We start from the raw sequence: 26,903 nt of genomic DNA on the forward strand, positions 1-26,903 counted from the left end.
AACACTGCCATGACGGGAGAGTCCACCGTCCTCTGGGGCAGTGAGATGGAGTGCGCCGTCACCCTCCCTTTCAGAAGATGCTCTCTGACGTTCAAACCGCCTCGTGTGTCCTTTGAGGAAGGCGGAATGCCATCCTATTTTACCAGAACCTCTGTCAGCTGGGCTAGGCGTACGAGTTCCGAGGAAAATCACAGAATTCCTCACAAAAAAACCTTGCACGCCGGCTTCCCTCCTTCCCGCTCTTGAGACCCCAACCCCTCCACGCCTTCCCTGCCCTGGCGGTTACGCTGACGTCACGACGGTGAGTCCGGCCGCCCTCCTGGCCCCGCCCACTCTGCCTCAGCGCCGCCTCTCCTCAGCGGCCCCGCGCTGCCCGCTCGGGCTGCCCGGCGCCTCCTCTCCGTCCCGCCTTCTGACTTGGCCGCGTTGGCCGGGGCTCGGCCCGTCAGGGAGACGTCCGGCTGCCAGTGCGGGGAGACGGGGTAGCCAGAAAGCTTAGGATCCTACGATCACTCAGGCTGCAAAGAGAACTGAGATCCCCAAGCCCAAGCCCACCCCACCGTGCCCACTGCCCACGTCCCTCAGTGCCACATCTCCACGGCTCTGGAACACCCCCAGGGACGGTGACCCCAGCATTCCTGGGCAGCTGGGCCTGTGCTAACTGCTCTTTGTGAGAAGAGATCTTTCCTAACATCCAACCCGAACTTCCCCTGGCCCTCCTCAGGGACATTCCCTCTCATCCCATCGCTGTTAGCCAGGAGCCAACCTCCCCCCCCACGCCCAGCTCCTGTCAGGGAGCTGCAGAGAGCCATGAGGGCTCCCTGAGCCTCCTCTTCTCCACACTGACCCCCCCCAGCTCCCCCAGCCGCTCCCCATCACGCGTGTGCTCCAGAGCCCTCACAGCTCCGTTCCCCTCTCTGCACGCGCTGCAGGGCCTCCATGTCTGTCTGGGAGTGAGGGGCCCAGCACTGAACACAGCGCTCGAGCTGCGGCCTCACAGTGCAGAGTGCGGAGGGACGATCCCCCCCTCCTGCTGACCGCACTGCTGCTGGCACAAGCCAGGAATGCCGCTGACCTTCCTGGCCACCTGAGCACACTGCTGCCTTGTGTGCGGCAGCTGTTGCCCACCACCCCTAGAGCTTTTTCCTCAACGCAGCTCCCAGCCACTCTGCCCCAAGCCTGCGGCACTGCATGGGATTGGTGTGACCAAAGCACGTGACCTGATGCTGTATTCTACTGGATTACTGGAAGATCTGGTTCCACACGGGACTGTTTTTCCTGCTGTTCTGGACCATGCGGCGGTCCCTAAAAAGGAACCAGCATGATGATAGCAGCAGTGAGGAGGACAGCTCCAGCAGCGAGGAGGCGGCAGCAGTGGGCAAGCATGAGGAAGGGGAGCAAGAGGAACAGGAGGAACAGGAGGAACAGGTGGAAGAGGAGGAACAGGAGTTAGTGGTAGTGACTGCATTTAAGAACAGTGTTTTGTAGCAGAGAATTTATTCTATCAAACATAGCTATTTTGCTCATTGTAGCTGTTGCAGTTTCCATGGAAATAAACGGGAGGCATTACTTTTGGAGCGACCTATGTGTATGCGGCCCAAGACAATCCGTCTTCACTCAGTGTGGCCCAGGGAAGCCAAGAGGTCAGCGAGAGGAAGCTTGCACACAGAGAGTTACAGGACTGCTATGTACCAGTGCAGACCATGGCAGCCTGGGTGGAATGGGAAACAGACACGTTGTTGCTGTTCTTAGAAACATAGACTCATAGAGCCCTTCTGGTTGGAGAAGACATCTAAGACCAACCATCAGCCCATTCCCACCATGCCTGCTAACCCTGTGAGCACCTACCAGACAGCTTCTGGTTGTGGATGCCCCACCCCTGGAGGTGTTCAAGACTAGGCTGGATGGGACCCTGGGCAACTTGGTCTAGTGCCAGACCTGCAGGTTGGTGGCCCTGCTGGTGGCAGGGGGGCTGGAACTTACAGATCCTTGGGCTCCTTTCCAAGGATCTGGAACATTCTATGATTTGATGGTTCTATGACAGTAACATGGGAGCAGAGGCCAATCCTCACTCACAACTACCCAGGGAGCTCTCACATGCTTTGTAAAGAGCATCCCCAGGAGCTCTGCCCAGAGAGATATGCCTCCAAACTGTGGCAGTACCGTGGCTGTGGCCACCTTGCGCAGCTGAGAGCGAAGGGCTGAAGGGTGAGGTCAGGCTGCCCACTGTGACATCAGCAAGGATGTCACAATGCAGGGGATGGTTTTAGGGCCGTCAGCAGGCAGTGCTGCTTCACTTTGGCCTGGGCCATAGGTAAGTGCAGCAGCATGGGAAGGTCGGGCTGGACGAGGGACACGGTGCAAACACCGGCCCCTGTGGGAGTGCCACGGGCAGTGCTTGGAACTGTCCCTGCCAGCGCTGGCCTCAGTCCCTGCTGCCACCCATCTCCTTCTACCCACTGCTCCTCCCTGAGCACAGGGCCATGAGGCTCCTGGCCCCGCTCCCTCCCAGCCCCACTGAGCCCCTCTCTCCCACCTCTTGCAGATCATGGCTTTGGTGTTGGTTCTCGCCTTGTTGGTGAGGGCGCTAATTGTCAGTGGCAGTGACCATGCGGTCATGCTCGAGCGCGTGCAGCAGCACGAGAAAGAGCAGAGGAACGGGGAGCAGAGCTGGGTGGACATGCCGGCTCTGCTCTTTACTCTGCTGCATTACTGGAAGATCTGGTTGTGTACGGGACTGTTTGTCTTCCTCTTTTGGAATATGTGGCGGTCCCTAAAAAGGAAGCAGCATGAGGAAGGGGGACAGCAGGAACAGCAAGAACGGGAGGAACAGGTGGAAGAGGTGGAACCTGAGGAACAGCAGGAGCAAGTGGAACAGGAGGAACAGCTGGAACGGGTGGAAGAGCTGGAACGGGTGGATCAGGTGGAACATGTGGAACAGGAGGAACGGGAGGATCAGGGGGAACAGGTGCAGCAGGAGGAACAGGTGGAAGAGGTAGAACGGGAGGACGAGGAGGATGAATACTTCTATCATTCAGCACTGACCAGATACATTGCACGGCGTGCCTGGGAAAAGATGCAAGGAAGGGCCACCAAGTGCGTGCTGGTGGAGGAGCTGATGAGAGACCTCCTGCAGACCTTCACATTTGTCTGTCCAAACAGCTTCTACCCGGTGCTGCAGCCTGCCATTGGGGTGGGCAGTGCCTTTGAAGGCTGGAGTCCCTGTGAGGAGGACATTGTGTACCACCTGCTCGTGCCCATTAAGGCCCCCCATGGGCACGTCTTCCACCCGGAGCTGGGTGAGGAAGGGGACATGCTGGCAAGGAACTCCCGCATCCGTGTGGAGCTGGTGTGCATGTGCACAAGGGAGCAGCAGCTGGGGGACGTGCTGTGCTTCCTCCACCACTCTCAGGAGGAGCTGAGCCAAAATCAGCAGCCCAGCCTCCTACAGACGCTCTGCACCGGCTCCTACCTGGATGTGCAGAAAACTGCCGCCTGGTTCAACAAGCAGGTACCAAGAATCTGGAGGCTCACCCACCGGGCACACCGTTACGGCCTAAAGGTGCTGCCCTCCAGCCGCTCCTGCAAGCTCCAGGTGACAGACACCTCCAGCGGGGAAAAAGTCCACGTTGAGCTGCTGTTCGGGGTGCAGCAAGGCAACCTGGACATCTTCCTGAGCAGCCAGAACGCAGAGGCCGTCTTTACGCCCAGCACAACATGGCCGCAGAGCTGCGCTGTGGCGGAAAGGAAGTACTTCGAGTACGTGGCCAGGACCGCTGGACCCAACAGCTGCCACCTCGTCTGCCTGAGGCTCTTTGCTCACATCCTGGTGGGCATGGGCTTTTCCAGCTACACCATCAAGACTCTTCTCCTCCACCTCCTAGCCATCATCCCTTTGGAGGACTGGCGCAGGAGGCATTTCCTGAGCCGGCTGGAGAATCTCCTGCAGTACCTGCAATACTGCCTGAACGACAAACTCCTGAACCACTTCCTCCTTGGCAACGCGACCATGCCTGACGAGGTTGTCCTGCCACAGGCCTTCCAAACAGCCAGCCCGCTCAACCTCTTTCAGCACCTGGAGCAGGACCCGGACGCCCACTCCCGGGCGCTGCGTGACTTCAAGGAGCTGAAAGATCGCCTCTTCAGACTGCTGCTGTTTGGACGCTGAAAGAGGCCTTTGTCAGAACCCTCCTTTCTTGGGCTCAAAGCTCACATGCTGTGAGCAATAAGACTCTGAGCTATCTAGGAGGCCAGAGGTGGGTGTTGCCGTGTGGCAGTCAGCATCAGGTTGTGGGCAGTTTACATCCAAAAGGATTTCTTTGGAGAGAGTTTGCCGGCTAAAGATCTGGGCTGAGACCAAACGACTCCAGCTTGGTACAGGAGATTTGGGAATAGTACCATTGTATCCAGTGAAGGCAAGACGCAAGTGGGCACCTCCCTGCTCCCTCTTATCTGCTGGCAAGGCCCAGAAGATGGGAACAAAAGGAGTTCCTGCTATGGTCCCAAAAGGAAGAAGCTGTCACTCCAAAGACAGCCAACTCGGCCACTCTGGACTTACATTAATAAGGCTGTCCTGTCCTTGGAAAAAGTCATCCTTGTCGTCGTCAAGCCAACAACAACCTCCGACGACCCATCTCTACTGAAGCTCAGCATCTGAACTACGAGCTATGCTGGAAACCCGGTGGTGACTCATTCTCTCTTGCTTTCTACAGAGACTCTTTGCTTTTATTTCCAATCTCTCTTCTATCGCCCGACTTCCCTTGCCCATCTCCCTAAACAACTAGGATTTGTAATAAAGTGGTCGGGCTAACATTTCACCTGTTGTGTCTTAATCTCGCCGTCGGGTGTACATCCATGAAGGGAACCTCCTCTCCCTCCTACAAATTGGAGAAACACAGCCTTCACGCACAGAGCTCTGCCTGCCTGCCGGGAGCAGCGCACGCGGCAGCCGTTCCCTGCTACCACACCGTGAGGAGCCGGACCCCGTGCAGCCGGAGAGGCCTCTGCACAGACGCTTCCAACACAGCCTCCTGTCAGCAGCTGGGCAGGGACCGCCCGGCCTCTCAGAGAGCATCCCTTTGTTCCGGGAGCTTCGGCCTCTGCACAAATGCCAAGAAATGCCTTGCTCAGCTCAGCGCTGCTCGAGTGTGACCTGTGCAAGGAGGGACTGCAGTGTCAGTTGCACAGTGCCGTGGCGAGACGGCTTCAGAACACTGCCATGACGGGAGAGTCCACCGTCCTCTGGGGCAGTGAGATGGAGTGCGCCGTCACCCTCCCTTTCAGAAGATGCTCTCTGACGTTCAAACCTGCCTCGTGTGTCCTTTGAGGAAGGCGGAATGCCATCCTATTTTACCAGAACCTCTGTCAGCTGGGCTAGGCGTACGAGTTCCGAGGAAAATCACAGAATTCCTCACAAAAAAACCTTGCACGCCGGCTTCCCTCCTTCCCGCTCTTGAGACCCCAACCCCTCCACGCCTTCCCTGCCCTGGCGGTTACGCTGACGTCACGACGGTGAGTCCGGCCGCCCTCCTGGCCCCGCCCACTCTGCCTCAGCGCCGCCTCTCCTCAGCGGCCCCGCGCTGCCCGCTCGGGCTGCCCGGCGCCTCCTCTCCGTCCCGCCTTCTGACTTGGCCGCGTTGGCCGGGGCTCGGCCCGTCAGGGAGACGTCCGGCTGCCAGTGCGGGGAGACGGGGTAGCCAGAAAGCTTAGGATCCTACGATCACTCAGGCTGCAAAGAGAACTGAGATCCCCAAGCCCAAGCCCACCCCACCGTGCCCACTGCCCACGTCCCTCAGTGCCACATCTCCACGGCTCTGGAACACCCCCAGGGACGGTGACCCCAGCATTCCTGGGCAGCTGGGCCTGTGCTAACTGCTCTTTGTGAGAAGAGATCTTTCCTAACATCCAACCTGAACTTCCCCTGGCCCTCCTCAGGGACATTCCCTCTCATCCCATCGCTGTTAGCCAGGAGCCAACCTCCCCCCCCACGCCCAGCTCCTGTCAGGGAGCTGCAGAGAGCCATGAGGGCTCCCCTGAGCCTCCTCTTCTCCACACTGACCCCCCCCAGCTCCCCCAGCCGCTCCCCATCACGCGTGTGCTCCAGAGCCCTCACAGCTCCGTTCCCCTCTCTGCACGCGCTGCAGGGCCTCCATGTCTGTCTGGGAGTGAGGGGCCCAGCACTGAACACAGCGCTCGAGCTGCGGCCTCACAGTGCAGAGTGCGGAGGGACGATCCCCCCCTCCTGCTGACCGCACTGCTGCTGGCACAAGCCAGGAATGCCGCTGACCTTCCTGGCCACCTGAGCACACTGCTGCCTTGTGTGCGGCAGCTGTTGCCCACCACCCCTAGAGCTTTTTCCTCAACGCGGCTCCCAGCCACTCTGCCCCAAGCCTGCGGCACTGCATGGGATTGGTGTGACCAAAGCACGTGACCTGATGCTGTATTCTACTGGATTACTGGAAGATCTGGTTCCACACGGGACTGTTTTTCCTGCTGTTCTGGACCATGCGGCGGTCCCTAAAAAGGAACCAGCATGATGATAGCAGCAGTGAGGAGGACAGCTCCAGCAGCGAGGAGGCGGCAGCAGTGGGCAAGCATGAGGAAGGGGAGCAAGAGGAACAGGAGGAACAGGAGGAACAGGTGGAAGAGGAGGAACAGGAGTTAGTGGTAGTGACTGCATTTAAGAACAGTGTTTTGTAGCAGAGAATTTATTCTATCAAACATAGCTATTTTGCTCATTGTAGCTGTTGCAGTTTCCATGGAAATAAACGGGAGGCATTACTTTTGGAGCGACCTATGTGTATGCGGCCCAAGACAATCCGTCTTCACTCAGTGTGGCCCAGGGAAGCCAAGAGGTCAGCGAGAGGAAGCTTGCACACAGAGAGTTACAGGACTGCTATGTACCAGTGCAGACCATGGCAGCCTGGGTGGAATGGGAAACAGACACGTTGTTGCTGTTCTTAGAAACATAGACTCATAGAGCCCTTCTGGTTGGAGAAGACATCTAAGACCAACCATCAGCCCATTCCCACCATGCCTGCTAACCCTGTGAGCACCTACCAGACAGCTTCTGGTTGTGGATGCCCCACCCCTGGAGGTGTTCAAGACTAGGCTGGATGGGACCCTGGGCAACTTGGTCTAGTGCCAGACCTGCAGGTTGGTGGCCCTGCTGGTGGCAGGGGGGCTGGAACTTACAGATCCTTGGGCTCCTTTCCAAGGATCTGGAACATTCTATGATTTGATGGTTCTATGACAGTAACATGGGAGCAGAGGCCAATCCTCACTCACAACTACCCAGGGAGCTCTCACATGCTTTGTAAAGAGCATCCCCAGGAGCTCTGCCCAGAGAGATATGCCTCCAAACTGTGGCAGTACCGTGGCTGTGGCCACCTTGCGCAGCTGAGAGCGAAGGGCTGAAGGGTGAGGTCAGGCTGCCCACTGTGACATCAGCAAGGATGTCACAATGCAGGGGATGGTTTTAGGGCCGTCAGCAGGCAGTGCTGCTTCACTTTGGCCTGGGCCATAGGTAAGTGCAGCAGCATGGGAAGGTCGGGCTGGACGAGGGACACGGTGCAAACACCGGCCCCTGTGGGAGTGCCACGGGCAGTGCTTGGAACTGTCCCTGCCAGCGCTGGCCTCAGTCCCTGCTGCCACCCATCTCCTTCTACCCACTGCTCCTCCCTGAGCACAGGGCCATGAGGCTCCTGGCCCCGCTCCCTCCCAGCCCCACTGAGCCCCTCTCTCCCATCTCTTGCAGATCATGGCTTTGGTGTTGGTTCTCGCCTTGTTGGTGAGGGCGCTAATTGTCAGTGGCAGTGACCATGCGGTCATGCTCGAGCGCGTGCAGCAGCACGAGAAAGAGCAGAGGAACGGGGAGCAGAGCTGGGTGGACATGCCGGCTCTGCTCTTTACTCTGCTGCATTACTGGAAGATCTGGTTGTGTACGGGACTGTTTGTCTTCCTCTTTTGGAATATGTGGCGGTCCCTAAAAAGGAAGCAGCATGAGGAAGGGGGACAGCAGGAACAGCAAGAACGGGAGGAACAGGTGGAAGAGGTGGAACCTGAGGAACAGCAGGAGCAAGTGGAACAGGAGGAACAGCTGGAACGGGTGGAAGAGCTGGAACGGGTGGATCAGGTGGAACATGTGGAACAGGAGGAACGGGAGGATCAGGGGGAACAGGTGCAGCAGGAGGAACAGGTGGAAGAGGTAGAACGGGAGGACGAGGAGGATGAATACTTCTATCATTCAGCACTGACCAGATACATTGCACGGCGTGCCTGGGAAAAGATGCAAGGAAGGGCCACCAAGTGCGTGCTGGTGGAGGAGCTGATGAGAGACCTCCTGCAGACCTTCACATTTGTCTGTCCAAACAGCTTCTACCCGGTGCTGCAGCCTGCCATTGGGGTGGGCAGTGCCTTTGAAGGCTGGAGTCCCTGTGAGGAGGACATTGTGTACCACCTGCTCGTGCCCATTAAGGCCCCCCATGGGCACGTCTTCCACCCGGAGCTGGGTGAGGAAGGGGACATGCTGGCAAGGAACTCCCGCATCCGTGTGGAGCTGGTGTGCATGTGCACAAGGGAGCAGCAGCTGGGGGACGTGCTGTGCTTCCTCCACCACTCTCGAGGAGGAGCTGAGCCAAAATCAGCAGCCCAGCCTCCTACAGACGCTCTGCACCGGCTCCTACCTGGATGTGCAGAAAACTGCCGCCTGGTTCAACAAGCAGGTACCAAGAATCTGGAGGCTCACCCACCGGGCACACCGTTACGGCCTAAAGGTGCTGCCCTCCAGCCGCTCCTGCAAGCTCCAGGTGACAGACACCTCCAGCGGGGAAAAAGTCCACGTTGAGCTGCTGTTCGGGGTGCAGCAAGGCAACCTGGACATCTTCCTGAGCAGCCAGAACGCAGAGGCCGTCTTTACGCCCAGCACAACATGGCCGCAGAGCTGCGCTGTGGCGGAAAGGAAGTACTTCGAGTACGTGGCCAGGACCGCTGGACCCAACAGCTGCCACCTCGTCTGCCTGAGGCTCTTTGCTCACATCCTGGTGGGCATGGGCTTTTCCAGCTACACCATCAAGACTCTTCTCCTCCACCTCCTAGCCATCATCCCTTTGGAGGACTGGCGCAGGAGGCATTTCCTGAGCCGGCTGGAGAATCTCCTGCAGTACCTGCAATACTGCCTGAACGACAAACTCCTGAACCACTTCCTCCTTGGCAACGCGACCATGCCTGACGAGGTTGTCCTGCCACAGGCCTTCCAAACAGCCAGCCCGCTCAACCTCTTTCAGCACCTGGAGCAGGACCCGGACGCCCACTCCCGGGCGCTGCGTGACTTCAAGGAGCTGAAAGATCGCCTCTTCAGACTGCTGCTGTTTGGACGCTGAAAGAGGCCTTTGTCAGAACCCTCCTTTCTTGGGCTCAAAGCTCACATGCTGTGAGCAATAAGACTCTGAGCTATCTAGGAGGCCAGAGGTGGGTGTTGCCGTGTGGCAGTCAGCATCAGGTTGTGGGCAGTTTACATCCAAAAGGATTTCTTTGGAGAGAGTTTGCCGGCTAAAGATCTGGGCTGAGACCAAACGACTCCAGCTTGGTACAGGAGATTTGGGAATAGTACCATTGTATCCAGTGAAGGCAAGACGCAAGTGGGCACCTCCCTGCTCCCTCTTATCTGCTGGCAAGGCCCAGAAGATGGGAACAAAAGGAGTTCCTGCTATGGTCCCAAAAGGAAGAAGCTGTCACTCCAAAGACAGCCAACTCGGCCACTCTGGACTTACATTAATAAGGCTGTCCTGTCCTTGGAAAAAGTCATCCTTGTCGTCGTCAAGCCAACAACAACCTCCGACGACCCATCTCTACTGAAGCTCAGCATCTGAACTACGAGCTATGCTGGAAACCCGGTGGTGACTCATTCTCTCTTGCTTTCTACAGAGACTCTTTGCTTTTATTTCCAATCTCTCTTCTATCGCCCGACTTCCCTTGCCCATCTCCCTAAACAACTAGGATTTGTAATAAAGTGGTCGGGCTAACATTTCACCTGTTGTGTCTTAATCTCGCCGTCGGGTGTACATCCATGAAGGGAACCTCCTCTCCCTCCTACAAATTGGAGCAACACAGCCTTCACGCACAGAGCTCTGCCTGCCTGCCGGGAGCAGCGCACGCGGCAGCCGTTCCCTGCTACCACACCGTGAGGAGCCGGACCCCGTGCAGCCGGAGAGGCCTCTGCACAGACGCTTCCAACACAGCCTCCTGTCAGCAGCTGGGCAGGGACCGCCCGGCCTCTCAGAGAGCATCCCTTTGTTCCGGGAGCTTCGGCCTCTGCACAAATGCCAAGAAATGCCTTGCTCAGGCTCAGCGCTGCTCGAGTGTGACCTGTGCAAGGAGGGACTGCAGTGTCAGTTGCACAGTGCCGTGGCGAGACGGCTTCAGAACACTGCCATGACGGGAGAGTCCACCGTCCTCTGGGGCAGTGAGATGGAGTGCGCCGTCACCCTCCCTTTCAGAAGATGCTCTCTGACGTTCAAACCGCCTCGTGTGTCCTTTGAGGAAGGCGGAATGCCATCCTATTTTACCAGAACCTCTGTCAGCTGGGCTAGGCGTACGAGTTCCGAGGAAAATCACAGAATTCCTCACAAAAAAACCTTGCACGCCGGCTTCCCTCCTTCCCGCTCTTGAGACCCCAACCCCTCCACGCCTTCCCTGCCCTGGCGGTTACGCTGACGTCACGACGGTGAGTCCGGCCGCCCTCCTGGCCCCGCCCACTCTGCCTCAGCGCCGCCTCTCCTCAGCGGCCCCGCGCTGCCCGCTCGGGCTGCCCGGCGCCTCCTCTCCGTCCCGCCTTCTGACTTGGCCGCGTTGGCCGGGGCTCGGCCCGTCAGGGAGACGTCCGGCTGCCAGTGCGGGGAGACGGGGTAGCCAGAAAGCTTAGGATCCTACGATCACTCAGGCTGCAAAGAGAACTGAGATCCCCAAGCCCAAGCCCACCCCACCGTGCCCACTGCCCACGTCCCTCAGTGCCACATCTCCACGGCTCTGGAACACCCCCAGGGACGGTGACCCCAGCATTCCTGGGCAGCTGGGCCTGTGCTAACTGCTCTTTGTGAGAAGAGATCTTTCCTAACATCCAACCTGAACTTCCCCTGGCCGTCCTCAGGGACATTCCCTCTCATCCCATCGCTGTTAGCCAGGAGCCAACCTCCCCCCCCACGCCCAGCTCCTGTCAGGGAGCTGCAGAGAGCCATGAGGGCTCCCCTGAGCCTCCTCTTCTCCACACTGACCCCCCCCAGCTCCCTCAGCCGCTCCCCATCACGCGTGTGCTCCAGAGCCCTCACAGCTCCGTTCCCCTCTCTGCACGCGCTGCAGGGCCTCCATGTCTGTCTGGGAGTGAGGGGCCCAGCACTGAACACAGCGCTCGAGCTGCGGCCTCACAGTGCAGAGTGCGGAGGGACGATCCCCCCCTCCTGCTGACCGCACTGCTGCTGGCACAAGCCAGGAATGCCGCTGACCTTCCTGGCCACCTGAGCACACTGCTGCCTTGTGTGCGGCAGCTGTTGCCCACCACCCCTAGAGCTTTTTCCTCAACGCAGCTCCCAGCCACTCTGCCCCAAGCCTGCGGCACTGCATGGGATTGGTGTGACCAAAGCACGTGACCTGATGCTGTATTCTACTGGATTACTGGAAGATCTGGTTCCACACGGGACTGTTTTTCCTGCTGTTCTGGACCATGCGGCGGTCCCTAAAAAGGAACCAGCATGATGATAGCAGCAGTGAGGAGGACAGCTCCAGCAGCGAGGAGGCGGCAGCAGTGGGCAAGCATGAGGAAGGGGAGCAAGAGGAACAGGAGGAACAGGAGGAACAGGTGGAAGAGGAGGAACAGGAGTTAGTGGTAGTGACTGCATTTAAGAACAGTGTTTTGTAGCAGAGAATTTATTCTATCAAACATAGCTATTTTGCTCATTGTAGCTGTTGCAGTTTCCATGGAAATAAACGGGAGGCATTACTTTTGGAGCGACCTATGTGTATGCGGCCCAAGACAATCCGTCTTCACTCAGTGTGGCCCAGGGAAGCCAAGAGGTCAGCGAGAGGAAGCTTGCACACAGAGAGTTACAGGACTGCTATGTACCAGTGCAGACCATGGCAGCCTGGGTGGAATGGGAAACAGACACGTTGTTGCTGTTCTTAGAAACATAGACTCATAGAGCCCTTCTGGTTGGAGAAGACATCTAAGACCAACCATCAGCCCATTCCCACCATGCCTGCTAACCCTGTGAGCACCTACCAGACAGCTTCTGGTTGTGGATGCCCCACCCCTGGAGGTGTTCAAGACTAGGCTGGATGGGACCCTGGGCAACTTGGTCTAGTGCCAGACCTGCAGGTTGGTGGCCCTGCTGGTGGCAGGGGGGCTGGAACTTACAGATCCTTGGGCTCCTTTCCAAGGATCTGGAACATTCTATGATTTGATGGTTCTATGACAGTAACATGGGAGCAGAGGCCAATCCTCACTCACAACTACCCAGGGAGCTCTCACATGCTTTGTAAAGAGCATCCCCAGGAGCTCTGCCCAGAGAGATATGCCTCCAAACTGTGGCAGTACCGTGGCTGTGGCCACCTTGCGCAGCTGAGAGCGAAGGGCTGAAGGGTGAGGTCAGGCTGCCCACTGTGACATCAGCAAGGATGTCACAATGCAGGGGATGGTTTTAGGGCCGTCAGCAGGCAGTGCTGCTTCACTTTGGCCTGGGCCATAGGTAAGTGCAGCAGCATGGGAAGGTCGGGCTGGACGAGGGACACGGTGCAAACACCGGCCCCTGTGGGAGTGCCACGGGCAGTGCTTGGAACTGTCCCTGCCAGCGCTGGCCTCAGTCCCTGCTGCCACCCATCTCCTTCTACCCACTGCTCCTCCCTGAGCACAGGGCCATGAGGCTCCTGGCCCCGCTCCCTCCCAGCCCCACTGAGCCCCTCTCTCCCATCTCTTGCAGATCATGGCTTTGGTGTTGGTTCTCGCCTTGTTGGTGAGGGCGCTAATTGTCAGTGGCAGTGACCATGCGGTCATGCTCGAGCGCGTGCAGCAGCACGAGAAAGAGCAGAGGAACGGGGAGCAGAGCTGGGTGGACATGCCGGCTCTGCTCTTTACTCTGCTGCATTACTGGAAGATCTGGTTGTGTACGGGACTGTTTGTCTTCCTCTTTTGGAATATGTGGCGGTCCCTAAAAAGGAAGCAGCATGAGGAAGGGGGACAGCAGGAACAGCAAGAACGGGAGGAACAGGTGGAAGAGGTGGAACCTGAGGAACAGCAGGAGCAAGTGGAACAGGAGGAACAGCTGGAACGGGTGGAAGAGCTGGAACGGGTGGATCAGGTGGAACATGTGGAACAGGAGGAACGGGAGGATCAGGGGGAACAGGTGCAGCAGGAGGAACAGGTGGAAGAGGTAGAACGGGAGGACGAGGAGGATGAATACTTCTATCATTCAGCACTGACCAGATACATTGCACGGCGTGCCTGGGAAAAGATGCAAGGAAGGGCCACCAAGTGCGTGCTGGTGGAGGAGCTGATGAGAGACCTCCTGCAGACCTTCACATTTGTCTGTCCAAACAGCTTCTACCCGGTGCTGCAGCCTGCCATTGGGGTGGGCAGTGCCTTTGAAGGCTGGAGTCCCTGTGAGGAGGACATTGTGTACCACCTGCTCGTGCCCATTAAGGCCCCCCATGGGCACGTCTTCCACCCGGAGCTGGGTGAGGAAGGGGACATGCTGGCAAGGAACTCCCGCATCCGTGTGGAGCTGGTGTGCATGTGCACAAGGGAGCAGCAGCTGGGGGACGTGCTGTGCTTCCTCCACCACTCTCAGGAGGAGCTGAGCCAAAATCAGCAGCCCAGCCTCCTACAGACGCTCTGCACCGGCTCCTACCTGGATGTGCAGAAAACTGCCGCCTGGTTCAACAAGCAGGTACCAAGAATCTGGAGGCTCACCCACCGGGCACACCGTTACGGCCTAAAGGTGCTGCCCTCCAGCCGCTCCTGCAAGCTCCAGGTGACAGACACCTCCAGCGGGGAAAAAGTCCACGTTGAGCTGCTGTTCGGGGTGCAGCAAGGCAACCTGGACATCTTCCTGAGCAGCCAGAACGCAGAGGCCGTCTTTACGCCCAGCACAACATGGCCGCAGAGCTGCGCTGTGGCGGAAAGGAAGTACTTCGAGTACGTGGCCAGGACCGCTGGACCCAACAGCTGCCACCTCGTCTGCCTGAGGCTCTTTGCTCACATCCTGGTGGGCATGGGCTTTTCCAGCTACACCATCAAGACTCTTCTCCTCCACCTCCTAGCCATCATCCCTTTGGAGGACTGGCGCAGGAGGCATTTCCTGAGCCGGCTGGAGAATCTCCTGCAGTACCTGCAATACTGCCTGAACGACAAACTCCTGAACCACTTCCTCCTTGGCAACGCGACCATGCCTGACGAGGTTGTCCTGCCACAGGCCTTCCAAACAGCCAGCCCGCTCAACCTCTTTCAGCACCTGGAGCAGGACCCGGACGCCCACTCCCGGGCGCTGCGTGACTTCAAGGAGCTGAAAGATCGCCTCTTCAGACTGCTGCTGTTTGGACGCTGAAAGAGGCCTTTGTCAGAACCCTCCTTTCTTGGGCTCAAAGCTCACATGCTGTGAGCAATAAGACTCTGAGCTATCTAGGAGGCCAGAGGTGGGTGTTGCCGTGTGGCAGTCAGCATCAGGTTGTGGGCAGTTTACATCCAAAAGGATTTCTTTGGAGAGAGTTTGCCGGCTAAAGATCTGGGCTGAGACCAAACGACTCCAGCTTGGTACAGGAGATTTGGGAATAGTACCATTGTATCCAGTGAAGGCAAGACGCAAGTGGGCACCTCCCTGCTCCCTCTTATCTGCTGGCAAGGCCCAGAAGATGGGAACAAAAGGAGTTCCTGCTATGGTCCCAAAAGGAAGAAGCTGTCACTCCAAAGACAGCCAACTCGGCCACTCTGGACTTACATTAATAAGGCTGTCCTGTCCTTGGAAAAAGTCATCCTTGTCGTCGTCAAGCCAACAACAACCTCCGACGACCCATCTCTACTGAAGCTCAGCATCTGAACTACGAGCTATGCTGGAAACCCGGTGGTGACTCATTCTCTCTTGCTTTCTACAGAGACTCTTTGCTTTTATTTCCAATCTCTCTTCTATCGCCCGACTTCCCTTGCCCATCTCCCTAAACAACTAGGATTTGTAATAAAGTGGTCGGGCTAACATTTCACCTGTTGTGTCTTAATCTCGCCGTCGGGTGTACATCCATGAAGGGAACCTCCTCTCCCTCCTACAAATTGGAGCAACACAGCCTTCACGCACAGAGCTCTGCCTGCCTGCCGGGAGCAGCGCACGCGGCAGCCGTTCCCTGCTACCACACCGTGAGGAGCCGGACCCCGTGCAGCCGGAGAGGCCTCTGCACAGACGCTTCCAACACAGCCTCCTGTCAGCAGCTGGGCAGGGACCGCCCGGCCTCTCAGAGAGCATCCCTTTGTTCCGGGAGCTTCGGCCTCTGCACAAATGCCAAGAAATGCCTTGCTCAGCTCAGCGCTGCTCGAGTGTGACCTGTGCAAGGAGGGACTGCAGTGTCAGTTTGCACAGTGCCGTGGCGAGACGGCTTCAGAACACTGCCATGACGGGAGAGTCCACCGTCCTCTGGGGCAGTGAGATGGAGTGCGCCGTCACCCTCCCTTTCAGAAGATGCTCTCTGACGTTCAAACCGCCTCGTGTGTCCTTTGAGGAAGGCGGAATGCCATCCTATTTTACCAGAACCTCTGTCAGCTGGGCTAGGCGTACGAGTTCCGAGGAAAATCACAGAATTCCTCACAAAAAAACCTTGCACGCCGGCTTCCCTCCTTCCCGCTCTTGAGACCCCAACCCCTCCACGCCTTCCCTGCCCTGGCGGTTACGCTGACGTCACGACGGTGAGTCCGGCCGCCCTCCTGGCCCCGCCCACTCTGCCTCAGCGCCGCCTCTCCTCAGCGGCCCCGCGCTGCCCGCTCGGGCTGCCCGGCGCCTCCTCTCCGTCCCGCCTTCTGACTTGGCCGCGTTGGCCGGGGCTCGGCCCGTCAGGGAGACGTCCGGCTGCCAGTGCGGGGAGACGGGGTAGCCAGAAAGCTTAGGATCCTACGATCACTCAGGCTGCAAAGAGAACTGAGATCCCCAAGCCCAAGCCCACCCCACCGTGCCCACTGCCCACGTCCCTCAGTGCCACATCTCCACGGCTCTGGAACACCCCCAGGGACGGTGACCCCAGCATTCCTGGGCAGCTGGGCCTGTGCTAACTGCTCTTTGTGAGAAGAGATCTTTCCTAACATCCAACCCGAACTTCCCCTGGCCCTCCTCAGGGACATTCCCTCTCATCCCATCGCTGTTAGCCAGGAGCCAACCTCCCCCCCCACGCCCAGCTCCTGTCAGGGAGCTGCAGAGAGCCATGAGGGCTCCCCTGAGCCTCCTCTTCTCCACACTGACCCCCCCCAGCTCCCCCAGCCGCTCCCCATCACGCGTGTGCTCCAGAGCCCTCACAGCTCCGTTCCCCTCTCTGCACGCGCTGCAGGGCCTCCATGTCTGTCTGGGAGTGAGGGGCCCAGCACTGAACACAGCGCTCGAGCTGCGGCCTCACAGTGCAGAGTGCGGAGGGACGATCCCCCCCTCCTGCTGACCGCACTGCTGCTGGCACAAGCCAGGAATGCCGCTGACCTTCCTGGCCACCTGAGCACACTGCTGCCTTGTGTGCGGCAGCTGTTGCCCACCACCCCTAGAGCTTTTTCCTCAACGCAGCTCCCAGCCACTCTGCCCCAAGCCTGCGGCACTGCATGGGATTGGTGTGACCAAAGCACGTGACCTGATGCTGTATTCTACTGGATTACTGGAAGATCTGGTTCCACACGGGACTGTTTTTCCTGCTGTTCTGGACCATGCGGCGGTCCCTAAAAAGGAACCAGCATGATGATAGCAGCAGTGAGGAGGACAGCTCCAGCAGCGAGGAGGCGGCAGCAGTGGGCAAGCATGAGGAAGGGGAGCAAGAGGAACAGGAGGAACAGGAGGAACAGGTGGAAGAGGAGGAACAGGAGTTAGTGGTAGTGACTGCATTTAAGAACAGTGTTTTGTAGCAGAGAATTTATTCTATCAAACATAGCTATTTTGCTCATTGTAGCTGTTGCAGTTTCCATGGAAATAAACGGGAGGCATTACTTTTGGAGCGACCTATGTGTATGCGGCCCAAGACAATCCGTCTTCACTCAGTGTGGCCCAGGGAAGCCAAGAGGTCAGCGAGAGGAAGCTTGCACACAGAGAGTTACAGGACTGCTATGTACCAGTGCAGACCATGGCAGCCTGGGTGGAATGGGAAACAGACACGTTGTTGCTGTTCTTAGAAACATAGACTCATAGAGCCCTTCTGGTTGGAGAAGACATCTAAGACCAACCATCAGCCCATTCCCACCATGCCTGCTAACCCTGTGAGCACCTACCAGACAGCTTCTGGTTGTGGATGCCCCACCCCTGGAGGTGTTCAAGACTAGGCTGGATGGGACCCTGGGCAACTTGGTCTAGTGCCAGACCTGCAGGTTGGTGGCCCTGCTGGTGGCAGGGGGGCTGGAACTTACAGATCCTTGGGCTCCTTTCCAAGGATCTGGAACATTCTATGATTTGATGGTTCTATGACAGTAACATGGGAGCAGAGGCCAATCCTCACTCACAACTACCCAGGGAGCTCTCACATGCTTTGTAAAGAGCATCCCCAGGAGCTCTGCCCAGAGAGATATGCCTCCAAACTGTGGCAGTACCGTGGCTGTGGCCACCTTGCGCAGCTGAGAGCGAAGGGCTGAAGGGTGAGGTCAGGCTGCCCACTGTGACATCAGCAAGGATGTCACAATGCAGGGGATGGTTTTAGGGCCGTCAGCAGGCAGTGCTGCTTCACTTTGGCCTGGGCCATAGGTAAGTGCAGCAGCATGGGAAGGTCGGGCTGGACGAGGGACACGGTGCAAACACCGGCCCCTGTGGGAGTGCCACGGGCAGTGCTTGGAACTGTCCCTGCCAGCGCTGGCCTCAGTCCCTGCTGCCACCCATCTCCTTCTACCCACTGCTCCTCCCTGAGCACAGGGCCATGAGGCTCCTGGCCCCGCTCCCTCCCAGCCCCACTGAGCCCCTCTCTCCCATCTCTTGCAGATCATGGCTTTGGTGTTGGTTCTCGCCTTGTTGGTGAGGGCGCTAATTGTCAGTGGCAGTGACCATGCGGTCATGCTCGAGCGCGTGCAGCAGCACGAGAAAGAGCAGAGGAACGGGGAGCAGAGCTGGGTGGACATGCCGGCTCTGCTCTTTACTCTGCTGCATTACTGGAAGATCTGGTTGTGTACGGGACTGTTTGTCTTCCTCTTTTGGAATATGTGGCGGTCCCTAAAAAGGAAGCAGCATGAGGAAGGGGGACAGCAGGAACAGCAAGAACGGGAGGAACAGGTGGAAGAGGTGGAACCTGAGGAACAGCAGGAGCAAGTGGAACAGGAGGAACAGCTGGAACGGGTGGAAGAGCTGGAACGGGTGGATCAGGTGGAACATGTGGAACAGGAGGAACGGGAGGATCAGGGGGAACAGGTGCAGCAGGAGGAACAGGTGGAAGAGGTAGAACGGGAGGACGAGGAGGATGAATACTTCTATCATTCAGCACTGACCAGATACATTGCACGGCGTGCCTGGGAAAAGATGCAAGGAAGGGCCACCAAGTGCGTGCTGGTGGAGGAGCTGATGAGAGACCTCCTGCAGACCTTCACATTTGTCTGTCCAAACAGCTTCTACCCGGTGCTGCAGCCTGCCATTGGGGTGGGCAGTGCCTTTGAAGGCTGGAGTCCCTGTGAGGAGGACATTGTGTACCACCTGCTCGTGCCCATTAAGGCCCCCCATGGGCACGTCTTCCACCCGGAGCTGGGTGAGGAAGGGGACATGCTGGCAAGGAACTCCCGCATCCGTGTGGAGCTGGTGTGCATGTGCACAAGGGAGCAGCAGCTGGGGGACGTGCTGTGCTTCCTCCACCACTCTCAGGAGGAGCTGAGCCAAAATCAGCAGCCCAGCCTCCTACAGACGCTCTGCACCGGCTCCTACCTGGATGTGCAGAAAACTGCCGCCTGGTTCAACAAGCAGGTACCAAGAATCTGGAGGCTCACCCACCGGGCACACCGTTACGGCCTAAAGGTGCTGCCCTCCAGCCGCTCCTGCAAGCTCCAGGTGACAGACACCTCCAGCGGGGAAAAAGTCCATGTTGAGCTGCTGTTCGGGGTGCAGCAAGGCAACCTGGACATCTTCCTGAGCAGCCAGAATGCAGAGGCCATCTTTACGCCCAGCACAACATGGCCGCAGAGCTGCGCTGTGGCGGAAAGGAAGTACTTCGAGTACGTGGCCAGGACCGCTGGACCCAACAGCTGCCACCTCGTCTGCCTGAGGCTCTTTGCTCACATCCTGGTGGGCATGGGCTTTTCCACCTACGCCATCAAGACTCTTCTCCTCCACCTCCTAGCCATCATCCCTTTGGAGGACTGGCGCAGGAGGCATTTCCTGAGCCGGCTGGAGAATCTCCTGCAGTACCTGCAATACTGCCTGAACGACAAACTCCTGAACCACTTCCTCCTTGGCAACGCGACCATGCCTGACGAGGTTGTCCTGCCACAGGCCTTCCAAACAGCCAGCCCGCTCAACCTCTTTCAGCACCTGGAGCAGGACCCGGACGCCCACTCCCGGGCGCTGCGTGACTTCAAGGAGCTGAAAGATCGCCTCTTCAGACTGCTGCTGTTTGGACGCTGAAAGAGGCGTTTGTCAGAACCCTCCTTTCTTGGGCTCAAAGCTCACATGCTGTGAGCAATAAGACTCTGAGCTATCTAGGAGGCCAGAGGTGGGTGTTGCCGTGTGGCAGTCAGCATCAGGTTGTGGGCAGTTTACATCCAAAAGGATTTCTTTGGAGAGAGTTTGCCGGCTAAAGATCTGGGCTGAGACCAAACGACTCCAGCTTGGTACAGGAGATTTGGGAATAGTACCATTGTATCCAGTGAAGGCAAGACGCAAGTGGGCACCTCCCTGCTCCCTCTTATCTGCTGGCAAGGCCCAGAAGATGGGAACAAAAGGAGTTCCTGCTATGGTCCCAAAAGGAAGAAGCTGTCACTCCAAAGACAGCCAACTCGGCCACTCTGGACTTACATTAATAAGGCTGTCCTGTCCTTGGAAAAAGTCATCCTTGTCGTCGTCAAGCCAACAACAACCTCCGACGACCCATCTCTACTGAAGCTCAGCATCTGAACTACGAGCTATGCTGGAAACCCGGTGGTGACTCATTCTCTCTTGCTTTCTACAGAGACTCTTTGCTTTTATTTCCAATCTCTCTTCTATCGCCCGACTTCCCTTGCCCATCTCCCTAAACAACTAGGATTTGTAATAAAGTGGTCGGGCTAACATTTCACCTGTTGTGTCTTAATCTCGCCGTCGGGTGTACATCCATGAAGGGAACCTCCTCTCCCTCCTACAAATTGGAGCAACACAGCCTTCACGCACAGAGCTCTGCCTGCCTGCCGGGAGCAGCGCACGCGGCAGCCGTTCCCTGCTACCACACCGTGAGGAGCCGGACCCCGTGCAGCCGGAGAGGCCTCTGCACAGACGCTTCCAACACAGCCTCCTGTCAGCAGCTGGGCAGGGACCGCCCGGCCTCTCAGAGAGCATCCCTTTGTTCCGGGAGCTTCGGCCTCTGCACAAATGCCAAGAAATGCCTTGCTCAGCTCAGCGCTGCTCGAGTGTGACCTGTGCAAGGAGGGACTGCAGTGTCAGTTGCACAGTGCCGTGGCGAGACGGCTTCAGAACACTGCCATGACGGGAGAGTCCACCGTCCTCTGGGGCAGTGAGATGGAGTGCGCCGTCACCCTCCCTTTCAGAAGATGCTCTCTGACGTTCAAACCGCCTCGTGTGTCCTTTGAGGAAGGCGGAATGCCATCCTATTTTACCAGAACCTCTGTCAGCTGGGCTAGGCGTACGAGTTCCGAGGAAAATCACAGAATTCCTCACAAAAAAACCTTGCACGCCGGCTTCCCTCCTTCCCGCTCTTGAGACCCCAACCCCTCCACGCCTTCCCTGCCCTGGCGGTTACGCTGAGGTCCCGACGGTGAGTCCGGCCGCCCTCCTGGCCCCGCCCACTCTGCCTCAGCGCCGCCTCTCCTCAGCGGCCCCGCGCTGCCCGCTCGGGCTGCCCGGCGCCTCCTCTCCGTCCCGCCTTCTGACTTGGCCGCGTTGGCCGGGGCTCGGCCCGTCAGGGAGACGTCCGGCTGCCAGTGCGGGGAGACGGGGTAGCCAGAAAGCTTAGGATCCTACGATCACTCAGGCTGCAAAGAGAACTGAGATCCCCAAGCCCAAGCCCACCCCACCGTGCCCACTGCCCACGTCCCTCAGTGCCACATCTCCACGGCTCTGGAACACCCCCAGGGACGGTGACCCCAGCATTCCTGGGCAGCTGGGCCTGTGCTAACTGCTCTTTGTGAGAAGAGATCTTTCCTAACATCCAACCCGAACTTCCCCTGGCCCTCCTCAGGGACATTCCCTCTCATCCCATCGCTGTTAGCCAGGAGCCAACCTCCCCCCCCACGCCCAGCTCCTGTCAGGGAGCTGCAGAGAGCCATGAGGGCTCCCCTGAGCCTCCTCTTCTCCACACTGACCCCCCCCAGCTCCCCCAGCCGCTCCCCATCACGCGTGTGCTCCAGAGCCCTCACAGCTCCGTTCCCCTCTCTGCACGCGCTGCAGGGCCTCCATGTCTGTCTGGGAGTGAGGGGCCCAGCACTGAACACAGCGCTCGAGCTGCGGCCTCACAGTGCAGAGTGCGGAGGGACGATCCCCCCCTCCTGCTGACCGCACTGCTGCTGGCACAAGCCAGGAATGCCGCTGACCTTCCTGGCCACCTGAGCACACTGCTGCCTTGTGTGCGGCAGCTGTTGCCCACCACCCCTAGAGCTTTTTCCTCAACGCAGCTCCCAGCCACTCTGCCCCAAGCCTGCGGCACTGCATGGGATTGGTGTGACCAAAGCACGTGACCTGATGCTGTATTCTACTGGATTACTGGAAGATCTGGTTCCACACGGGACTGTTTTTCCTGCTGTTCTGGACCATGCGGCGGTCCCTAAAAAGGAACCAGCATGATGATAGCAGCAGTGAGGAGGACAGCTCCAGCAGCGAGGAGGCGGCAGCAGTGGGCAAGCATGAGGAAGGGGAGCAAGAGGAACAGGAGGAACAGGAGGAACAGGTGGAAGAGGAGGAACAGGAGTTAGTGGTAGTGACTGCATTTAAGAACAGTGTTTTGTAGCAGAGAATTTATTCTATCAAACATAGCTATTTTGCTCATTGTAGCTGTTGCAGTTTCCATGGAAATAAACGGGAGGCATTACTTTTGGAGCGACCTATGTGTATGCGGCCCAAGACAATCCGTCTTCACTCAGTGTGGCCCAGGGAAGCCAAGAGGTCAGCGAGAGGAAGCTTGCACACAGAGAGTTACAGGACTGCTATGTACCAGTGCAGACCATGGCAGCCTGGGTGGAATGGGAAACAGACACGTTGTTGCTGTTCTTAGAAACATAGACTCATAGAGCCCTTCTGGTTGGAGAAGACATCTAAGACCAACCATCAGCCCATTCCCACCATGCCTGCTAACCCTGTGAGCACCTACCAGACAGCTTCTGGTTGTGGATGCCCCACCCCTGGAGGTGTTCAAGACTAGGCTGGATGGGACCCTGGGCAACTTGGTCTAGTGCCAGACCTGCAGGTTGGTGGCCCTGCTGGTGGCAGGGGGGCTGGAACTTACAGATCCTTGGGCTCCTTTCCAAGGATCTGGAACATTCTATGATTTGATGGTTCTATGACAGTAACATGGGAGCAGAGGCCAATCCTCACTCACAACTACCCAGGGAGCTCTCACATGCTTTGTAAAGAGCATCCCCAGGAGCTCTGCCCAGAGAGATATGCCTCCAAACTGTGGCAGTACCGTGGCTGTGGCCACCTTGCGCAGCTGAGAGCGAAGGGCTGAAGGGTGAGGTCAGGCTGCCCACTGTGACATCAGCAAGGATGTCACAATGCAGGGGATGGTTTTAGGGCCGTCAGCAGGCAGTGCTGCTTCACTTTGGCCTGGGCCATAGGTAAGTGCAGCAGCATGGGAAGGTCGGGCTGGACGAGGGACACGGTGCAAACACCGGCCCCTGTGGGAGTGCCACGGGCAGTGCTTGGAACTGTCCCTGCCAGCGCTGGCCTCAGTCCCTGCTGCCACCCATCTCCTTCTACCCACTGCTCCTCCCTGAGCACAGGGCCATGAGGCTCCTGGCCCCGCTCCCTCCCAGCCCCACTGAGCCCCTCTCTCCCATCTCTTGCAGATCATGGCTTTGGTGTTGGTTCTCGCCTTGTTGGTGAGGGCGCTAATTGTCAGTGGCAGTGACCATGCGGTCATGCTCGAGCGCGTGCAGCAGCACGAGAAAGAGCAGAGGAACGGGGAGCAGAGCTGGGTGGACATGCCGGCTCTGCTCTTTACTCTGCTGCATTACTGGAAGATCTGGTTGTGTACGGGACTGTTTGTCTTCCTCTTTTGGAATATGTGGCGGTCCCTAAAAAGGAAGCAGCATGAGGAAGGGGGACAGCAGGAACAGCAAGAACGGGAGGAACAGGTGGAAGAGGTGGAACCTGAGGAACAGCAGGAGCAAGTGGAACAGGAGGAACAGCTGGAACGGGTGGAAGAGCTGGAACGGGTGGATCAGGTGGAACATGTGGAACAGGAGGAACGGGAGGATCAGGGGGAACAGGTGCAGCAGGAGGAACAGGTGGAAGAGGTAGAACGGGAGGACGAGGAGGATGAATACTTCTATCATTCAGCACTGACCAGATACATTGCACGGCGTGCCTGGGAAAAGATGCAAGGAAGGGCCACCAAGTGCGTGCTGGTGGAGGAGCTGATGAGAGACCTCCTGCAGACCTTCACATTTGTCTGTCCAAACAGCTTCTACCCGGTGCTGCAGCCTGCCATTGGGGTGGGCAGTGCCTTTGAAGGCTGGAGTCCCTGTGAGGAGGACATTGTGTACCACCTGCTCGTGCCCATTAAGGCCCCCCATGGGCACGTCTTCCACCCGGAGCTGGGTGAGGAAGGGGACATGCTGGCAAGGAACTCCCGCATCCGTGTGGAGCTGGTGTGCATGTGCACAAGGGAGCAGCAGCTGGGGGACGTGCTGTGCTTCCTCCACCACTCTCAGGAGGAGCTGAGCCAAAATCAGCAGCCCAGCCTCCTACAGACGCTCTGCACCGGCTCCTACCTGGATGTGCAGAAAACTGCCGCCTGGTTCAACAAGCAGGTACCAAGAATCTGGAGGCTCACCCACCGGGCACACCGTTACGGCCTAAAGGTGCTGCCCTCCAGCCGCTCCTGCAAGCTCCAGGTGACAGACACCTCCAGCGGGGAAAAAGTCCACGTTGAGCTGCTGTTCGGGGTGCAGCAAGGCAACCTGGACATCTTCCTGAGCAGCCAGAACGCAGAGGCCGTCTTTACGCCCAGCACAACATGGCCGCAGAGCTGCGCTGTGGCGGAAAGGAAGTACTTCGAGTACGTGGCCAGGACCGCTGGACCCAACAGCTGCCACCTCGTCTGCCTGAGGCTCTTTGCTCACATCCTGGTGGGCATGGGCTTTTCCAGCTACACCATCAAGACTCTTCTCCTCCACCTCCTAGCCATCATCCCTTTGGAGGACTGGCGCAGGAGGCATTTCCTGAGCCGGCTGGAGAATCTCCTGCAGTACCTGCAATACTGCCTGAACGACAAACTCCTGAACCACTTCCTCCTTGGCAACGCGACCATGCCTGACGAGGTTGTCCTGCCACAGGCCTTCCAAACAGCCAGCCCGCTCAACCTCTTTCAGCACCTGGAGCAGGACCCGGACGCCCACTCCCGGGCGCTGCGTGACTTCAAGGAGCTGAAAGATCGCCTCTTCAGACTGCTGCTGTTTGGACGCTGAAAGAGGCCTTTGTCAGAACCCTCCTTTCTTGGGCTCAAAGCTCACATGCTGTGAGCAATAAGACTCTGAGCTATCTAGGAGGCCAGAGGTGGGTGTTGCCGTGTGGCAGTCAGCATCAGGTTGTGGGCAGTTTACATCCAAAAGGATTTCTTTGGAGAGAGTTTGCCGGCTAAAGATCTGGGCTGAGACCAAACGACTCCAGCTTGGTACAGGAGATTTGGGAATAGTACCATTGTATCCAGTGAAGGCAAGACGCAAGTGGGCACCTCCCTGCTCCCTCTTATCTGCTGGCAAGGCCCAGAAGATGGGAACAAAAGGAGTTCCTGCTATGGTCCCAAAAGGAAGAAGCTGTCACTCCAAAGACAGCCAACTCGGCCACTCTGGACTTACATTAATAAGGCTGTCCTGTCCTTGGAAAAAGTCATCCTTGTCGTCGTCAAGCCAACAACAACCTCCGACGACCCATCTCTACTGAAGCTCAGCATCTGAACTACGAGCTATGCTGGAAACCCGGTGGTGACTCATTCTCTCTTGCTTTCTACAGAGACTCTTTGCTTTTATTTCCAATCTCTCTTCTATCGCCCGACTTCCCTTGCCCATCTCCCTAAACAACTAGGATTTGTAATAAAGTGGTCGGGCTAACATTTCACCTGTTGTGTCTTAATCTCGCCGTCGGGTGTACATCCATGAAGGGAACCTCCTCTCCCTCCTACAAATTGGAGCAACACAGCCTTCACGCACAGAGCTCTGCCTGCCTGCCGGGAGCAGCGCACGCGGCAGCCGTTCCCTGCTACCACACCGTGAGGAGCCGGACCCCGTGCAGCCGGAGAGGCCTCTGCACAGACGCTTCCAACACAGCCTCCTGTCAGCAGCTGGGCAGGGACCGCCCGGCCTCTCAGAGAGCATCCCTTTGTTCCGGGAGCTTCGGCCTCTGCACAAATGCCAAGAAATGCCTTGCTCAGCTCAGCGCTGCTCGAGTGTGACCTGTGCAAGGAGGGACTGCAGTGTCAGTTGCACAGTGCCGTGGCGAGACGGCTTCAGAACACTGCCATGACGGGAGAGTCCACCGTCCTCTGGGGCAGTGAGATGGAGTGCGCCGTCACCCTCCCTTTCAGAAGATGCTCTCTGACGTTCAAACCGCCTCGTGTGTCCTTTGAGGAAGGCGGAATGCCATCCTATTTTACCAGAACCTCTGTCAGCTGGGCTAGGCGTACGAGTTCCGAGGAAAATCACAGAATTCCTCACAAAAAAACCTTGCACGCCGGCTTCCCTCCTTCCCGCTCTTGAGACCCCAACCCCTCCACGCCTTCCCTGCCCTGGCGGTTACGCTGACGTCACGACGGTGAGTCCGGCCGCCCTCCTGGCCCCGCCCACTCTGCCTCAGCGCCGCCTCTCCTCAGCGGCCCCGCGCTGCCCGCTCGGGCTGCCCGGCGCCTCCTCTCCGTCCCGCCTTCTGACTTGGCCGCGTTGGCCGGGGCTCGGCCCGTCAGGGAGACGTCCGGCTGCCAGTGCGGGGAGACGGGGTAGCCAGAAAGCTTAGGATCCTACGATCACTCAGGCTGCAAAGAGAACTGAGATCCCCAAGCCCAAGCCCACCCCACCGTGCCCACTGCCCACGTCCCTCAGTGCCACATCTCCACGGCTCTGGAACACCCCCAGGGACGGTGACCCCAGCATTCCTGGGCAGCTGGGCCTGTGCTAACTGCTCTTTGTGAGAAGAGATCTTTCCTAACATCCAACCCGAACTTCCCCTGGCCCTCCTCAGGGACATTCCCTCTCATCCCATCGCTGTTAGCCAGGAGCCAACCTCCCCCCCCACGCCCAGCTCCTGTCAGGGAGCTGCAGAGAGCCATGAGGGCTCCCCTGAGCCTCCTCTTCTCCACACTGACCC

At 58.1% G+C, this 26,903-nt stretch overlaps 5 protein-coding genes across 6 annotated transcripts in view; 4 read left to right on the forward strand and 1 right to left on the reverse strand.

Moving 5' to 3' along the window:
- MDGA2 (MAM domain containing glycosylphosphatidylinositol anchor 2) overlaps nucleotides 1-26,903 on the reverse strand; it is a 362,730-nt gene that overhangs the window by 134,522 nt on the left and 201,305 nt on the right. The window lies entirely within an intron of this gene.
- Nucleotides 890-5,247, forward strand: LOC124417986 (inositol 1,4,5-trisphosphate receptor-interacting protein-like 1). The gene is made up of 2 exons (XM_046942095.1): nucleotides 890-2,314; nucleotides 2,546-5,247. The coding sequence occupies exon 2, from the start codon at nucleotides 2,549-2,551 to the stop codon at nucleotides 4,166-4,168; it is 1,620 nt and encodes a 539-aa protein (XP_046798051.1). The 5' UTR covers nucleotides 890-2,314; nucleotides 2,546-2,548; the 3' UTR covers nucleotides 4,169-5,247.
- On the forward strand, nucleotides 11,313-15,594 carry LOC124418381 (inositol 1,4,5-trisphosphate receptor-interacting protein-like 1). Its single transcript, XM_046942094.1, has 2 exons — nucleotides 11,313-12,737; nucleotides 12,969-15,594. Exon 2 carries the CDS (start codon nucleotides 12,972-12,974, stop codon nucleotides 14,589-14,591), a length of 1,620 nt encoding a protein of 539 aa, XP_046798050.1. The 5' UTR covers nucleotides 11,313-12,737; nucleotides 12,969-12,971; the 3' UTR covers nucleotides 14,592-15,594.
- Nucleotides 16,524-21,685, forward strand: LOC124418382 (inositol 1,4,5-trisphosphate receptor-interacting protein-like 1). The gene is made up of 2 exons (XM_046942096.1): nucleotides 16,524-17,948; nucleotides 18,180-21,685. Exon 2 carries the CDS (start codon nucleotides 18,183-18,185, stop codon nucleotides 19,800-19,802), a length of 1,620 nt encoding a protein of 539 aa, XP_046798052.1. The 5' UTR covers nucleotides 16,524-17,948; nucleotides 18,180-18,182; the 3' UTR covers nucleotides 19,803-21,685.
- On the forward strand, nucleotides 21,734-26,895 carry LOC124417988 (inositol 1,4,5-trisphosphate receptor-interacting protein-like 1). The gene is made up of 2 exons (XM_046942093.1): nucleotides 21,734-23,158; nucleotides 23,390-26,895. Exon 2 carries the CDS (start codon nucleotides 23,393-23,395, stop codon nucleotides 25,010-25,012), a length of 1,620 nt encoding a protein of 539 aa, XP_046798049.1. The 5' UTR covers nucleotides 21,734-23,158; nucleotides 23,390-23,392; the 3' UTR covers nucleotides 25,013-26,895.

Source organism: Gallus gallus, chromosome 5, assembly GCF_016699485.2.
Source record: "Gallus gallus isolate bGalGal1 chromosome 5, bGalGal1.mat.broiler.GRCg7b, whole genome shotgun sequence".
Classification (NCBI taxonomy): domain Eukaryota; kingdom Metazoa; phylum Chordata; class Aves; order Galliformes; family Phasianidae; genus Gallus; species Gallus gallus.

Coding starts and splice junctions, on each gene's coding strand:
- LOC124418382 (XM_046942096.1), top strand. CDS start 18,183: ATGGCTTTGGTGTTGGTTCTCGCCTTGTTGGTGAGGGCGCTAATTGTC.
- LOC124417988 (XM_046942093.1), top strand. CDS start 23,393: ATGGCTTTGGTGTTGGTTCTCGCCTTGTTGGTGAGGGCGCTAATTGTC.
- LOC124417986 (XM_046942095.1), top strand. CDS start 2,549: ATGGCTTTGGTGTTGGTTCTCGCCTTGTTGGTGAGGGCGCTAATTGTC.
- LOC124418381 (XM_046942094.1), top strand. CDS start 12,972: ATGGCTTTGGTGTTGGTTCTCGCCTTGTTGGTGAGGGCGCTAATTGTC.